This window comes from Ranitomeya variabilis, chromosome 3 (genome assembly GCF_051348905.1).
Source record: "Ranitomeya variabilis isolate aRanVar5 chromosome 3, aRanVar5.hap1, whole genome shotgun sequence".
Taxonomy (NCBI): Eukaryota; Metazoa; Chordata; class Amphibia; order Anura; family Dendrobatidae; genus Ranitomeya; species Ranitomeya variabilis.
In genome coordinates, this window is record NC_135234.1 from 86,418,664 (window position 1) to 86,436,916 (window position 18,253).

The 18,253-nt window shown below is 45.2% G+C and overlaps 1 protein-coding gene across 4 annotated transcripts in view; it reads left to right on the forward strand.

Moving 5' to 3' along the window:
- The first annotated feature begins 12,693 nt into the window (after positions 1 to 12,693).
- Positions 12,694 to 18,253, forward strand: part of LOC143815259 (flotillin-2) — a 73,589-nt gene continuing 68,029 nt past the window's right edge. For 2 of the 4 annotated variants that reach the window (XR_013223708.1, XM_077294320.1), the window contains exon 1: positions 12,704 to 12,898. Coding sequence is in view for 2 of the 4 variants with exons in the window: in XM_077294320.1 (XP_077150435.1) it covers positions 12,850 to 12,898 (49 nt within the window). In the remaining 2 variants the exon portion in view is untranslated. Of the gene's footprint in view, positions 12,899 to 13,018; positions 13,039 to 18,253 lie in introns of those variants that run through there. The other 2 variants (XM_077294321.1, XM_077294322.1) reach the window with 2 other exon arrangements.

An 18,253-nucleotide genomic window follows, 5' to 3' on the forward strand; every position in this document is an offset into this window, starting at 1 on the left:
TGGATCAAGGCTGGCGTGTAGAATATATGCATATAGTAACCTTAAAAAAATGAGAAAAGTGGGTGTTCGCCAATGGATTGAGGTCTTGTGAATCGTTTTCCTCAGCTGTGCTAGCTTCATCCATTAACGTATCCTTATTAAAAATTGATCCGGGAGTCCGGGCCGTGGTACTCTGAGCAGCTCCTTTTCTCATCTGTTTCGCGGATCAAACTCCGCCATTAAAGACTACCGGGGCCACACTTGCGAGTTTCTAGCATTGAACTCGCATAAAGTCTCGGCACTGTCGCCGGCACTCAGGATCGCAGCATGCGGCTGTATAGACATACATGGAGCTGAAAGCTCCGGTCCCGAGTGCCGGCAGCAGTGCCGAGTATTGAGGCGAGAGACTCGCATTGCACTCGCAAATGTGATCCCGGCCTAAAACAGAGGACACACAGAAGACAGACTTTTGTACTAAAGGTTTAGACATGTCCCCTCCTTCAGTTTTTAAATACAGAGGAAAAAATTAAATGGACGCAACAAGGATTCATAATGATGCTCTTATGACTCAGCGGAACTTTAAGTACGCTATAATAATTTTTAAAAGTTTGTACTTTTATTTTAACAAATGTTGGTGACATGGTATTGTGATGCTTAAAATATATAATAATGTTAGTCCAGGTTGTCATTTGGCTATCCTTACACACTTCACAGCTCTCCTGTCCACAGGAGAATGTGATCCGACCTGTCAGTGAGTCTCCTCCAACAGAAAAACTGCATATTCACATGTTATAAAAGTGGCCACCTCATTTAAGGTGATTGGAGTCTTTGCTTTTAATCATCGTGGTGATTAGTTAGGTCTAATAAGGATGACAAATAAGAAAGTATTGAGGATGCGCCTATCTGCCAGACCACTCCTTCTTTAGCCTACCCATTTGCTTGACCACTCCTTCTTTAACCTACCCATCTGCTAGACCACTCCTTTTGTCTACCCATTTGCTTGACCGCTCCTACATTAACCTGCCCATCTGCCAGACCACTCCTTTAGCCTACCCATTTGCTTAACCACGCCTTCTTTAACCTACCCATCTGCCAGACCACTCCTTCTTTAGTCTACCCATTTGCTTAACCACGCCTTCTTTAACCTACCCATCTGCCAGACCACTCCTTCTTTAGTCTACCCATTTGCTTGAACACTCCTACATTAACCTGCCCATATGCTTGACCACTCCTTCCCAAGATTTATTCATTTTTTGGATCTTTTTGTCCGTTAAAAGGAATATATCGTCAGAAAATGACCTACGATCTGCACTAATTCTCCTGCCAGGGGTTTTTCAACATTTTGTACCTCTGGTAGTCAGGACAATTTTGATGTGTGCAAATAACACCTAAATTACTAAATAAGAGATAAGACCCCTCCCCAATCCCTATATATTTTCTGAAAGTAGACACCTAGCATATTGTCAAAATTCCATTTATATACACGCAGCCACCGTTATGTCTTTTCTCATCAAAGTGAAATTAATACGGGAGTTTGGTTTAAAGGGCTATTCCCATCACCAAGATCCTATCTCAATATGTAGTAGGTCTAATAATAATATTAGCAAATATCTCCTATTAGAAATGTAGTACAGTTCTTCTGATTCACTATGTTATTTATGTCATGTGCAGGCATTGCAGTAGTTTAGGTATCCATGGTTATGACCACTCATATAAACAGTTTGTATCTGTCATAACCATGGATACCTAAACTAATGTAATGCCTGCACATAGCGACCTAGCGAATCAGAAGAACTATACTACTTTTTTTAACTGGAGGTATTTGCTTATATTATTATTATTACACCTACTACATATTGGGACAAGATCTTGGAGATGGGAATACCCCTTTACTGACAGCTGATCTACTGCAGCCACAGCCAGGACCATTCCAGGCTGTATAACCCTTTAGATGCTATAGTCAATCATGCGGTGCAGTTGGTTAGCTTGGCAATCAGAGGGCATTACACCAGCGATCAGACCAATGAAAACTGAAGTTCCATAGAGGGACCAAGTAAAAAATTAAAATAAAAAAAGTTACATAAACTAATGGAAAAATGTTTTGCCATTAGAAATGCTTTGTGATGTAAAAATAAAGGAAAAAAGTGCACATTTGTTATCCCTGGAACGTGCTGATCGATAAAACTGTCAAATTTTATTATTTAAGCCATTTGATGAACACCATAAAAAACTAAACACCGCAAAACGGTGTTTTTTTATTTAATCAAATAACAGACAAAAGTTAATTGAACCCAAAATGTTACCAATAAAAATTCTATAATGCTGTATATAAGCCCCCGATCCAACCTGAAAGATGAGAAATATAAGTTGTATTATACTCACCCAGGGGGGTGGTCCGATCCTATGGGGGTCCGGCGCCTCCCACCTTATGATCGCCTCCTACACAGCCGTACTTATCTGCGCTGTTGAGGGCAAAGTACTGCAGTGCACAGGTGCTGGACCTCTGACCTTTCCCGGCGCCTGCGCACTGCAGGACTTTGCTCTGCCCTCAACAGCGCAGATAAGTACGCCTGCGCCAGAGTACGATGTCGGGAGCCATGAAGCCACAGGAGGGCGGCATCGCAAGAAGATGGGAAGCGCTGGACCGGACCCCCCGGTGAGTATAATAAAACATATATTTCTGTCTTTCAGGTCGGATCGGGGGCTTATCTACAGCAATATAGAATGCTGTATACAGTAGAAGCCCAGAAAGGCGGTGGCCGTATCTTAAATCGGCCAACCTGGTGACTGGTTCCCTTTCCTGAGCCCCACAGGGTGCCTAAACCATAGTTATATGTGGCATTACTGTTGTGGGGAGAGCACACGTAACTATTTCATGGGTATATGCCTCCAAAAGCAGAAGCCGGGCACAATGTATTGGGCACTAAGCTGGCAGATTTGCAAATTACACACTGCAATAACAACTCGTGCTTATTTCTGGAGAAGACTTGTGGGGTCAAATAGTCACTGGATGAATTCCCAGAAGGATATCCCTTCCAAAATGGGGACACTTGTGGGTTGGGGAGTGGGGTGGGAGGTTCTGCTGTGTGGGCATATTTGGGATTCTGCAAATGACGCCTGCAAACTATTCCAGCGAAATCTGTGCTCCAAAAGTCAAGTGGCGCTCCTTCCCTTCCAAGGCAGCTGGGCCAAAATAGTAGTTTCAGCTGACATTGGGTTCTGCTAAATTCAGGAGAAACTGTGAAACCTATTGTGGGGTCCATAAAATGAAAACTCTGAGGCTAAGGGTATGTGTCCACGTTCAGGATTGCATCAGGATTTGGTCAGGATTTTCCATCAGTATTTGTAAGCCAAAACCAGGAGTGGAACAATTAGAGGAAAAGTATAATAGAACATATGCACCACTTCTGCATTTATCACCCACTCCTGGTTTTGGCTTACAAATACTGATATAAAATCCTGACCAAATCCTGATGCAATCCTGAACGTGGACACATACCCTAAGATAGGTTTTCCACTAAAATATTATCATTTGTCTGGTCACGGCCTGATGGTATCAATACTGTGAAACGCCTGTCATGTCAACACGCTCGCTGCACTCCTAGCGGAATTGATGGAGGGGTATAGTTTGTAAAATGGGTCCATGTATGGAGGGTTCTGCTCATGTGAGATTACACCCACACCCCACTCCAGCAAAATCTGCACCTCAAAATGACAATCCTCCGCTTTTGATCTTTGCCGTGAGCCCAAAGAGTAGGCTGTGAGCACATATGGCCTATTGGTGTACGCAGAAGACATTGTTACACATTTCACAGGGTTGTTTTTGTGTTTGTTTGTTTTAAATTTGTGCAAATTAATAAATTTGGGTTATTTTTTTTCAGTTTCAACTTTATAAAAACCATGAAGCATTTGTGGGTTTAAAATGTTCTCTTCTATATTAATTAATTGAGGGGTGCGAAATCCAAAATGGGGTAAATTTTGGAACATTTTCACTATATTGGAATCGCAGGGGCTCTGCAAATGCAACATCATTCCAGACAAAATTGCATTCCGAAATGGCGCCTCTTCCCTTCTGAGCCTCACAATGTGCCCAAACAGTCGTTTCTAGCCACATATGGGGTACTGCCGTGTTTGGGAGAGATTTGAATAACAAAATTTGCTTTCTTTTTTCTCCTATTACCGCTTTGGGAAAAAGAAAATTGGGACTAAAGGAACAGTTTGTTGGAAACGCAATATGTGTTTTCATTTCCACGGTGAATTCCCCAGGGAGTAGTTAAAAAAAAAAAAAAATGGGTTCACTTTATTGGTATCTGTGCTGTTTTGGCACCTCAGGGGCTCTGCTAAAATGTCATAGTACTCGCAATCTCTTCCAGCCAAAATTGCACTCCAGACTTCAAATACAAATCTCCCCCTTGTAAAAGTGATAAATGAATGGCTGGCTGGAGACTGACTTTATCTTAGCTGACCCTTGAGACTAATCACGTAGTCAGACACATAGGGACGTGACCTTGTCCTATACATATATATGGTAATCTTCAGTCAGGACCAGCGTAACCTGCAAACACGAGGAGCAGAAAGGACACAATTCAGGTGTTTCAACCAAATTGATTTTCTACTTTTAATTTGAGGCCAAGAAAACAATGGCACAAGTCGCCACGATATATCTAGGCTGTGTTCACATTGTGTTTGGGCCGCACAAGCTGGCTCCGATGGGGCTTCCATCTAAATCATCGCAATGGCAGAGGTGACCCAAGATGTCAGGCATAGACGTGAGGACAGGATCCAGACCAAGGCATCGCAAATAGAATTCCACAAGTCTGTTTCCATGCGATTTCCCAATGATTTGCTCCACCAATTATTGCCATCTACTCCGAGTCCTAATGTTATACCGATTTGAGAAATGTTGTCTTTAAATAAATTATTTAGTAATATTTTTGCTAAATTTTGTGTGTAGAAACTACAAACAGCTGGGTTTTTTTTTTTCCATATTTTGTGCAACCATTATGTACAGGCGGAGCTGTAGAGGCTACTAACTACATGATCATATCATACTAATGGATGTCAGGTGTATGAAATAGATTACATGCATTTCTTAGTAGCTAAATTTTGTATAAAAGGTATTTTAGTTATCCATTAAAACAAAAAATTATTGGTAAACTACCAGTGGTGTTCTCTTTATTAAAAAAAAAAAAAAAAGTTATTTTTAGGGTATGTGCACACGTTCCGGATTTTTCGCGCGTTTTTTCAACGGTTTTCCAAGGCAAAAACGCATAACTCAAGCATACCATCATTTTGAATGCATTCCGCAATTTTTGTGCACATGCATATTTTTCCGCGATAAAAATGCATTGCGGAAAAATACGCAGCATGTTCATCACATTTGTGTATTTTCGCGGATTTCCCGCTATTTAATGCATTGGGAAGCTCCGGAAAAAAACACAAAAACCGCGAGAAAAACGCGTGCGGATTTTATGCAGAAAATCTCCGGTTTTGTTCAGGAAATTTCTGCATAAAATCCTGACGTGTGCCCATAGCCTTATTCACAAAAAAATGCTGCGAAAATAGTGTTTTCACTTTCTCATTGCTTTCTATGGGTGAAAAGACAATGCAAATAGCTTGGTGCCTTGGAGCGCCCCTCTACAAGGAAGAGTGCAGGTCATCAACATTAGATCGATTGGGGTCCAACACCTGGCAACCTCACCAGTCAGCCGATACCTGACACCCCGACCATCGGGAGTGCAGTGTACATGGCTGCAACTCCACAGCTCCATGGTGTGCAGCTGCCGTTAACAGCGCCGATCACGTTCACTTCAATGAAAGCTGAGCTGCAGCATCCGAGAACGGCTGCTAATATATACTGAGCTGTGCACTTCCGTCTCTGTACACCAGAGCGCCCCTATAACGGACACCAGTAGTAAGGCGCCCCTATAACCGACAGCGGCAATAAGGCGCCCCTATAACGGGCAGCAGAAGCAGGGCGCTCCTACAACTGACAGCAGCAGCAGTGCACTCCTATAGCTGACAGCGGTAGCATGGCGCCCCTATAAATGACAGCAGGGTGCCACCATAAATGACACCATGGCAACCCTATACCACAGTGGCAGCAGAGCACCCCTATAATTGACAGCAGGGTGCTCCCATAAATGACACCAGGGCAACCCTATAACAGTGGGAGCAGAGCACCACTATAATTGACTGCAGGGCGCTTCTAAAAATGACAGCAGGGTGCCCCTATAAATGATATAGGGATGCCCTGCTGTCATATAACTGACAGCAGGGTGCCCCCATAAATAATATCAGGGCACCTCAATAAAGGACAGCAGGGAACTTCCATAAATAACAGTATGGCACCCCTATAAATTACAGCAGAACGCCCTTAAAACTGACAGCAGGGTGCCCCTATAACTGAAAGCAGGTCGCTTCCATAAATGACAGCATGGTGCCCCTATAACTGACAGCAGGGCACCTCTATAACTGACAGCAGTACGCCCCTATGACTGACAGCAGTTTTAATAATTATAGGGGATAACTCAGGAGACTCTGCGTGGAACAAGACAACTACATGACACAGTTTTATAAGTGGTAAAGTCTATATTATCACACGGGGATTCAAACAGGTGCAGAGAGAAACTCAAGTCCACAACACTTGGTGCAAATATCAAATGCAGCTCAGCAGTCTACAGGAAACCAGAGGAAAATGCAATCACGCAGAAAGTCTATGAAGCACAATTATTCTTGAGGATACTTGACACGATTAAGTCCTTGCTTAGTCCAAAACACAGATAGATATGCTTATAAGGCAGTTCAAATAATATCTTAGCTCATCCTTATTCTTTACAAAAAAGATAGGTGCCCCTGCTGGTGAGGAAGAAGGACGTATGAAGCCTTTGGCCAGATTTTCATCAATATACTCCTTTAAGGCTTGAAGCTCAGGTGCCGCCAAAGGGTATACGTTACCAAAAGGAATAGCTGCCCCAGGAAGCAACTCAATGGGACAGTCATAATGCCTGTGTGGAGGAAGCTGATCTGCATTCTTCTTGTCACAGATGTCAGAGAACTCTTTATATGCTGGAGGTAAAGAAAATACCTGTACATGTGGTTCCGTAGCCGTGGACTCAGGGACAGCTTCTCTTAACGCTGAGCTGCTCCTTGTTGGAAAGATAATCTCCTTGGTCTCCCAGTTGATAATTGGGTTCTGAGAACGCAACCAAGGAATGCCTAAAATCACAGGAAAATGAGGAGAAGAAATTAGCAAGAAAGAAAGTTGCTCCTGATGATTAGGCTAATACCTAAAATTATTATATTTTAATGAAAAATACGTTAAAAAACTGTAATAGACAAAAACCACAACCCTACAGAAATGTAACAACAATTAATAAGGCTCTAGATCCCCTACTTAAACCGTACCACCAAATGCAACGGCACCCCAACCAGTAGTTTGTGTAACTTATCTGGTTTATCCCATTTACCCTACTCGGTCATAATGCCCGCAGGACTGCTCCTAAGACCAAAAATCCTACCAGGCATGCCGTTTAGTAAATAAGAAAAAAAAATGGGGATGGTGGTTTCAAAACAAATACTCACAGGTACCTGATTACCCTGTGATATCGGGAATGTACTAGCCTGAATTTGTCAAATATTATCAGGACACCCCCAGTAGTTGTACCTCAGGATATAATATACAAATCAAGGTGCCAATGATCTAACCCTAGTGATCCCTATACAGGCTGTCCCTGCCTAGCATGCGGAGTTTGGCACCCCTGAATAAACACGCAAATGGCGCCCCCGGTCTCGTCGACTAACCCTCAATAACCCTATCCACTTCACCTGTCTCATATATTAACACGGGCACCCAGATGATTGAACCCAAAAGGGAAGGGAAAAGGAGAGGGATAATGTCCCGGGATGGGCCAGAAAAAATAATGAATCTGCACAGGTAGGTATGGGGGGTAGTTAGATACCTTTATAAATAAAAGAACATCTTAGCATGTATACCATCTTATTATATCATATGTGCGCTGCTTGTAAATATAAAAAACAGTAAATATTCACTCAATTTTTATATATATTAAGGTACCTTCAGAGAGATAAATAGCTGAATGATACCCTATTCAACAGATTATTGCACATATGCCCTAGCGGAGTATCTCTGTATAATTAATATTCACAATCCTGCAGAGATGATAACTCATATAATATAGGATTTTTTATATATATACAGTGCATCAGATACCCATACTCAAAAGAGTTGTATTTAGCCATCAAACATATCTCCCCTTATTGCACACTACCCGGCAGTCCATGTGACGTGATACCCTGAAAAAACTGCATAACTTATCTGGTGTCCAGACGATCATCTAGTGCCTTTGTCCAGACGATCATTTAGTGCCTCAACGCGTTTCCCTGCCAAGATGCCAGTTCGTCAGGAGGCTATTGGAAAGACCGTTGTGCAGGGATACAGCATACGGCCGTCATGCTACACTGCTTGTAGACATGACGGCCGTATGCTGTATCCCTGCACAACGGTCTTTCCAATAGCCTCCTGACGAACTGGCATCTTGGCAGGGAAACGCGTTGAGGCACTAAATGATCGTCTGGACAAAGGCACTAGATGATCGTCTGGACACCAGATAAGTTATGCAGTTTTTTCAGGGTATCACGTCACATGGACTGCCGGGTAGTGTGCAATAAGGGGAGATATGTTTGATGGCTAAATACAACTCTTTTGAGTATGGGTATCTGATGCACTGTATATATATAAAAAATCCTATATTATATGAGTTATCATCTCTGCAGGATTGTGAATATTAATTATACAGAGATACTCCGCTAGGGCATATGTGCAATAATCTGTTGAATAGGGTATCATTCAGCTATTTATCTCTCTGAAGGTACCTTAATATATATAAAAATTGAGTGAATATTTACTGTTTTTTATATTTACAAGCAGCGCACATATGATATAATAAGATGGTATACATGCTAAGATGTTCTTTTATTTATAAAGGTATCTAACTACCCCCCATACCTACCTGTGCAGATTCATTATTTTTTCTGGCCCATCCCGGGACATTATCCCTCTCCTTTTCCCTTCCCTTTTGGGTTCAATCATCTGGGTGCCCGTGTTAATATATGAGACAGGTGAAGTGGATAGGGTTATTGAGGGTTAGTCGACGAGACCGGGGGCGCCATTTGCGTGTTTATTCAGGGGTGCCAACCTCCGCATGCTAGGCAGGGACAGCCTGTATAGGGATCACTAGGGTTAGATCATTGGCACCTTGATTTGTATATTATATCCTGAGGTACAACTACTGGGGGTGTCCTGATAATATTTGACAAATTCAGGCTAGTACATTCCCGATATCACAGGGTAATCAGGTACCTGTGAGTATTTGTTTTGAAACCACCATCCCCATTTTTTTTTCTTATTTACTAAACGGCATGCCTGGTAGGATTTTTGGTCTTAGGAGCAGTCCTGCGGGCATTATGACCGAGTAGGGTAAATGGGATAAACCAGATAAGTTACACAAACTACTGGTTGGGGTGCCGTCGCATTTGGTGGTACGGTTTAAGTAGGGGATCTAGAGCCTTATTAATTGTTGTTACATTTCTGTAGGGTTGTGGTTTTTGTCTATTACAGTTTTTTAACGTATTTTTCATTAAAATATAATAATTTTAGGTATTAGTTGTTTTTTGATTTGTTTTGATCACTATACCAACCCATCGATATTTGATTAAACTCCTGATGATTAGGCTCCAACAAAATTTCAAGGGGTACGGTCTCCTGATCCACAGGCCCAGAGATTAAAGGTGACCCATCCACTGTTTCCATGGTAATAAAGTCTATGAAGCACAATTATTCTTGAGGATACTTGACACAAATAAGTCCTTGCTTAGTCCAAAACACAGATAGATAGATATAGATGCTTATAAGGCAGTTCAAATAATATCTTAGCTCAACCAGGGAGGTCTGGGTAATAGTCTCAGGTTCTTGCAGAGCAGCAACAGCTTACATGTCCAGCAAATGCAGATGGAAGTAAACAGGAACAGCAGATGAAGGAGGATTACTGGAACTGGTGTATGCAGCAGGAACTCAGAGCAGAGTAGCAGGATCACCACAGAGGTTCACAGGAGCAGGTATATAGCCATGGAGTCACCAGAGGTCAGGAGCAGGATGCAAGGCAGAATACTCTAGCACAGACTGAAGGCTGGGGAGGAGTTTTATAGCAGGAAGACAGTGCACATGAGACCAAAGACGCCATCTTGAAAAAGGGCAGTAATGCACAAAAAGGTAATAAAAAATGTTCAGAGTCCTGACAGCAGTACGCCCCTATAACTGACAGGGTGCCCCTATAACTGACAGCAGGGTGCCCCCATAACTGACAGCAGGGCGCCCCTATAACTGACAGCAAGACGCCCCTATAACTGACAGCAGGGAGCCCTTATTACTGACCTCAGGGAACCCCTATAACTGACAGCAGGACGCCCCTATAACTGACAGCAGGGCATCCCTATAACTGACAGCAGGACGCCCCTATAACTGACAGCAGAGAGCCCCTGTAACTGACAGCAGGGAGCCCCTATAACTAACAGCAGGACGCCCCTATAACTGACAGCAGGGAGCCCCTATAACTGACAGCAGGATGCCCCTATAACTGACAGCAGGGAGCCCCTATAACTGACAGCAGGCGTCCCTACAACTGACAGCAGGGAGCCCCTATAACTGACAGCTGGGAACCCCTATAACTGACAGCAGGGCGCCTCTATAACTGATAGCAGGGTGTCCCTATAACTGACAGCAGGGCGCCCCTATAACTGACAGCAGGGCGTCCCTATAACTGACAGCAAGGAGCCTATATAACTGACAGCAGGGCGCCCCTATAATTGACAGGGCATCCCTATAACTGACAGCAGGGAGCCCCTATAACTGACAGCAGGGCGCCCCTATAACTGACAACAGGGAGCCCCTATAACTGACAGCAGGGAGCCTCAATAACTGACAGCAGGATGCCGCTATAACTGACAGCAGGGAGCCCCTATAACTGACAGCAGGGAGCCCCTATAACTGACAGCAAGGCGTCCCTATAACTGACAGCAGGGAGCCCCTATAACTAAGAGCAGGGCGTCCCTATAACTGACAGCAGGGCGCCCTTATAACTGACAGCAGGGTGCCCCTATAACTGACAGCAGGGCGTCCCTATAACTGACAGCAGGGAGCCCCTATAACTGACAGCTGGGAGCCCCTATAACTGGCAGCAGGGCGCCTCTATAACTGATAGCAGGACGTCCCTATAACTGACAGCAGGGCGCCCCTATAACTGACAGCAGGGCATCCCTATAACTGACAGCAGGGCGCCCTTATAATTAACAGCAGGGCGCCCTTATAACTGACAGCAGGGCGCCTGCTATAACTGACAGCAGGGCGTCCCTATAACTGACAGCAGGGAGCCACTATAACTGACAGCAGGGAGCCACTATAACTGACAGCAGGGAGCCACTATAACTGACAGCAGGGAGCCCCTATAACTGACAGCAGGGAGCCTCAATAACTGACAGCAGGATGCCCCTATAACTGACAGCATGGCATCCCTATAACTGACAGCAGGGCGCCCTTATAATTAACAGCAGGGCGCCCTTATAACTGACAGCAGGGCGCCCCTATAACTGACAGCAGGGCGTCCCTATAACTGACAGCAGGGAGCCCCTATAACTGACAGCAGGGAGCCACTATAACTGACAGCAGGGAGCCACTATAACTGACAGCAGGGAGCCCCTATAACTGACAGCAGGGAGCCTCAATAACTGACAGCAGGATGCCCCTATAACTGACAGCAGGGAGCCCCTATAACTGACAGCAGGGAGCCCCTATAACTGACAGCAGGGCGTCCCTATAACTGACAGCAGGGAGCCCCTATAACTAAGAGCAGGGCGTCCCTATAACTGACAGCAGGGCGCCCCTATAACTGACAGCAGGGAGCCGCTATATCTGACAGCAGGGATCCCCTATAACTGACAGCAGGGATCCTCTATAACTGACAGCAGGGAGCCCCTATAACTGACAGCAGGGCGTCCCTATAACTGACAGCAGGGAGCCCCTATAACTAAGAGCAGGGCGTCCCTATACCTGACAGCAGGGAGCCGCTATATCTGACAGCAGGGAGTCCCTATAACTGACAGCAGGGTGCCTCTATAACTGACAGCAGGGAGCCCCTATAACTGACAGCAGGGAGCCTCTATAACTGACAGCAGGGTGCCCCTATAACTGACAGCAGGGAGCCCTTATAACTGACACCAGGGTGTCCCTATAACTGACAGCAGGGAGCCCTTATAACTGACACCAGGGTGCCCTTGTAACTGACAGCAGGACGCCCCTATGACAGCAGGGTGCCTCTATAACTGACAGCAGGGAGCCCCTATAACTGACAGCAGTAGCGGATTTTAGTAGTTTTCCTGTCTCCATGACAACACACAGTGATTTACACCCGCAGATCACTAATAAGATTTCCGGAGCGCCGGATGAACCGTGACGTCACGTCAGACACACCCCCAGCTCTGAGGCGGAGCCGCACTGCTCCTGTATCACAAGGATAAAGTCACCCAGGGGCAGGGAGTAATCAGTTAGCCTTGGAAGCACGTGATTCCTCCCTATTCTGATTGGTCCTCTGTACAACAAGCTCCGCCCCTATAACGCCTGAGAGCGCTATTCTAAGTCATTCATGCCTTAGCTCCGCCTCCTCCCCTGGGGAGGGGCCGTGCGCACCGAGCAGCTGACTCCGCCCCGCTTGGGTGTCGTAAGCGTCTTGTTGTGTGAGAGGAAGGCGACATAGCGGCAACGCGACATACGACCTGTGCGCACGGAGCTCCGCAGGCATGGGCAACTGTCACACGGTGGGGCCCAACGAGGCGCTGGTGGTGTCCGGTGAGTGCAGGGCCCGGCTGTGGGGACCGTGCTGGAGAGAGGCCGCTGTGCCCGCCCGGCCGCACATTGTGTGCTGTTATCATGGGCAGCCTCCATCTATCTGTGTCTGCTCACTGCTGGGGAAAGCGCTGGAGAGTCCGGTGATTGTTTACTAATGTCTGCCGCGCTCATCGTATAAATAACGGACTATGGAACATGATCAGAAACAAACAACAAATATCTTTATGTAATGGGGGGGGGTTGTATTCTGCGACTTGTGTAACTAAAGATCTATGAGGACCTGGCACTATGTGTATACAGGGGCTGCACCATCTGTTGCAGTGCGATAAGTTGGCTGTGGTGTGTATGTGTGTGTGTATATATATATATATATATATATTACACTGTATTTATACATGTTATGTGATCTGTATGTATAGATGTATATATTCGGTATATCTCCCCTCCCTGTATGGCTGTGCCTGTACACACGCTCTGCACACACAGGCTGGCTCTGCAGGGAGTGGCAGTGTTTAGCACTGGCTCATTGCAGAGTGATCAGCAGAATTCCCAGTGGTCTCGCTGGCCGGGGTGGTCTCGCTGGCCGGGGTGGTCTCGCTGGCTGGGGTGGTCTCGCTACAAGTGCCCCTCTCCCTCCCTCTGGATAGTGATACAGACTGTGATTTCCCAGCCTCAGATCCGTTATTAGGGTGTGATTCATTCTCTCATGTTCTTGTAATCATTGCTAGGTGGAGTGATTATACCGCACTACTGTGTCAATAAGACGACTTCTATGGGAGCGTTTACTTATCGATCGTCCTTTTTATCTCTGTACTGTTTGACACTTGATGTGTGGTGGCAGACGTGGCGCTGATCCAAAGTATGTGTGTATACATAATACATTGTATTGGACTGGCCACAGGTAAGCGGGTGAACCCCGGGTGGGCCGCCCTCACCTATATCACTGTGTGCAGACAACTGATCATTGAGTTAACAGTCGCTCAGTATATTATTATATAGGACCACAGGTAAACTAGCGATTGAGGGTAATGTAGTATTTGTATGTAGCGGAGCAGTGGCCCCCTGAGTGATGTTATTGGTGGGCCTCTGGCCCCTAGTCCGATAATGTATAATCTGTCAGAGGTGAGCGAATTACATTTCCAGGTCCCCGGTTCAGAGGCCACATCCGTGCCCCATGGGTGCTGACCAGGAGCTCTGTGACCCACCTCCGGCTCCTCTTTGGATTACGTGGTCTGTGTCTCCCACCCATCCGGCTGGTCAGCAGTGGAGCTGGGAGGATGCACACAGGGCTCTGATGCACTGACCTGTGAATGGATTTACTCCTCTTTAACATCTCTATATTACATTCATATCCAGAGAGCAAAGTGATGTCTTGAATCATAAATCTGTCTTTTATTACTCACTTTATTTCTCTGCCCTTGAATTCACAAATGGTGCACAGGGTGGGGTTTATATCAGTACTGTTAGTTATCCCAAAAATAACCATGTGTTGTTACCAGTCTATAAATCACTGGTGCGGCCACATCTAGAGGATGGGATCCAATGTTGGGCTCCATATTTTAAAATGGATATTCAGACATTAGTTTAAACCGGACAAGTGGATTATTACAAGGGATGGAAGGCCTCCTGTATCATGAAAAGTTTTGAAAAAAGATGCCTCAAAGGGGATCTCATTTACATTTATACAGTTGTGCCCAAAAGCTTACATATCCCGGCAGAGTTTTTGCTTTCTTGGCTTTTTTTTCAGAGAATATTAATTTTAACACCAGAGCTTTCTCCACTCATGGTTAGTGGTTGGGTGAAGCCATTTATTGTCAAACTACTGTGTTTTCCCTTTTAAATCATAATGACAACCTAACACACTAGTCTCCGCAAGAGACATTTCATCAATAGAATATATTGAATTTGGTGAATCCACACGGTTCACTGATCACGTGCGGATTCACCTACGTTTGATAGGCGGCAACGCTTTGGATGCGTAACATGCTACTTCCGGACCGTGTGCACCTGGCCTTATACACCATATGGCCAAGTTCTCAAAAAACATGATGACGTGATCATAGGAGGTTACAACTATCCAGACATTTGTTGGGAATCTCTCTCAGGAATAAGTAATGGATCCAGTAAATTGTTATCCTCTCTTGCTGACTGCTTCCAAACGGTAGAGAAGAAAACAAGAGGATCTGCTACCTTTGATCTAATCCTTTATAAACAGTGAGGAAATGGTTGAGGTGGTAAGGGTGGCAGCGATCATGGTATCATAGAATTTTGGAGAACTAGGGGAGGAAGACCTGTGATGACTCAGGCTTCAAGGTTGGTTTTCAGAAAGGCATTCTGTATAGCTGTAGATAAGCCCCTCGATGTATCCTAAAAGATAAGAAAAAGAGATTAGATTATACTCACCCAGGGGCGGTCTCGGTCCGATGGGTGTCGCGGTCCAGTCCGGTGCCTCTCGTCTTCATCAGATGACGTCCTCTTCTTGTCTTCACGCTGCAGCTCCGGCGCAGGCATACTTTGTCTTCCCTGTTGAGGGCAGAGCAAAGTACTGCAGTGCGCAGGCGCCGGGCCTCTCTGACCTTTCCCTGCGCACTGCAGTACTTTGCTCTGCCCTCAACAGGGCAGACAAAGTACACCGGAGCCGCAGCATGAAGACCAGAAGAGGACGTCATCCTATGAAGATGGGAGGCCCCGGACCGGACTGTGACGCCGACCAGACCGTGACGCCCACCGGATCGGACCGCCTGCCCAGGTGAGTATAATATAACCTCTCTTTCTCTCGTCACCTTCCACGACGGCATATGGAGGTTGTCTCCTTGCCCTAATGGGGAACAGGAAACAGGTTAAAAGGACCTCCCACTTGCCAGTGTCTTTACTGTTCCCCATGGGACAGGGAGAGGTTCCATGTGCTGTAGTGGCCAGCGACTGCAGTACCTCGTGCAGGCTTTGCCTGTGTAGCCGGGCAGCTGGTAGTCGCTCCTCGCCTCCTTTATGGCAACCATCGACTTAAAGGATGCGTATTTCCACATTCCAATCCACCCGAGACACAGAAAATATCTCAGGTTTGCGGTACAGGGGAGTCGTCAAGTGGAGCACTATCAGTTCAGAGTCTTTCCTTTTGGCATTTCATCAGCGCCAAGAGTCTTCTCCAAGGTAATGGCAGAAGTAGTGTCATTTATCCGGAGACAAGGTGTCTGTATAGTGCCCTATCTGGATGACCTCCTGATAGTAGCTCCCACCGAGATGATCCTGATATCCCACGTGTCAACCACTTTAGAGAAATTGAGGTCTCTGGGTTGGATTCCAAATCTAAAAAAATCCCAGCTTCAACCCTTCAAACCCAGAAAATTTGGGGGAATAGTCCTGGATTCTGCAAAACAGATGTCCTATCTTCCAGACGATCACAGGCTACCATTAGTAGCAAAGGTCAAAAAATTCAGAGAGATGAGATCTCCTACACTCCGAGAAACAATGTCTTTCTTAGGCTCCATGACAGCCTGTATACAGTCGGTGGCCTGGGCACAAGCCCACTCAAGAATCCTTCAAGCTCACATTCTAGACAATTGGGACGGTCGTCTTGGTACCTTGAGCAAATGGATTCACACACCAGGTCGAGTGAAAGTCTCATTGACATGGTGGATGAATTCCAAAAACCTCCTCAAAGGTGTAAGCTGGATTCAGGTTCTGCTAACCATGATCACGTCAGATGCCAGCAGGAGGGGCTGGGGAGCCATGATAAACCATGTTCCTTTCCAAGATCTTTGGGACCAGTCGATCAGAGGGAAATCGTCAAATTTCAGAGAACTCAAAGCCGTGGAAGAAGCTCTGTTAGCAGCACGTTTTCAGATTTCTGGACAACACATCCAGATATATTCGGACAACATGACCACGATGGCTCATTTCAAACACCAAGGCAGTACAAAATTCAACAGCCTAAAGAAGATTTCCACTGGAATATTCTGTTGGGCCGAAAAACACCTACTGTCCCTGACAGCAGTTCACTTGAAAGGTTCTGCCAATATTCTGGCAGATTATCTAAGTCGCCAGGACATTCACCCGGGCGAATGGACCCTGGACTATCAAACCTTCAAGATGCTGGTACACAGGTGGGGTCTTCCAGAAGTCGACCTTTTTGCCTCTCACCAAAACGCAAAAGTCGAAACCTTCTCCTTGAACCCTGATGCCGGTGGGCTTAGCTCACCCTCAATTTTGGGGGTGACAGGTTCCCTTTAAGAACCGAAATGTCCAGGAAGGATGGGAAGTTTTGAAAAATTAGATTCTCAAAGCACAATCGTTAAAAATCCCTAAAAGAGGGAAGAATAGGAAGCAGCATAAACATATGCTAAAAGGAAAAATGAAATGTTTATTAAATGGAAAGAGGGAGACCTATCTGAAGAATATAATGCTGTCTGCAGAACCTGCGGGGCATGCAACAGATTAGCTAAAGCTGATAATGAATTAAGGCTTGCAAGAGATGTCAAAAGCAATAAGAGATGATTTTGAGGGTATATCAAAACTAAAAAGTCAAAGATGCTATAGGATTTCTACAGGATGAAAATGGTGAAGTGGTAAAAAATTGTTGAGAAGGCTGAACTTTTAAATTCCTATTTTGCATCTGTTTTCTCTCATAGTGATCCATCTCTATCTGATCATAGATAGAGAGGGAATACTTAGCTAACATAAATTAATTCAAGTCTACAGGTCCAGATTAATTACATCCCCAGGTACTGAAGGAGATGGCAGAGGAAATTTATTGAACCACTCTCCAGATCATTAATAAGTTCCCCCTGTGTAGTGTTATGCTGATCTCCCACCTTCCTCATGATCAAGGATACCCCATGAGGTGAGATTTTGCATGGTGCCCCAGATCGATGTTGATTGACAGTCATTTTGTATTTCTTAAATTTTCTTACTATTGCATCAACAGTTGTCTCCTTCTCACCCAGCGTCTTACTTATGGTTTTGTATCCCATTCCAGCTTTGTACAGGTGTATGATCTTGTCTCTGACATCCTTATAAAGCTCTTTGGTCTTGCCCATGTTGTAGAGGTTAGAGTCTGACTGAGGTTGCCGTCACACTAGCGAGTTTTACGGACGTAAGAGCGCATAAAATACGTCCGTAAAACATGCCTAACAAACGGCCCAATTATTCCCAATGGGTCAGGTCCTATCAGCCGTATATAACGCATCCGGAATATACGCCTTTCTACGGCCGTACAAAATCGCAGCATGCTGCGTTTGTCAGTGTATTGCGCAAAAAATACACCAATGAAAGTCTATGGGGGCGAGAAAAATACGGATTCCACACGGACCAGCAGTGTGACTTACGAGAAATACGCAGCGGTGTTAGTGAAAAGCC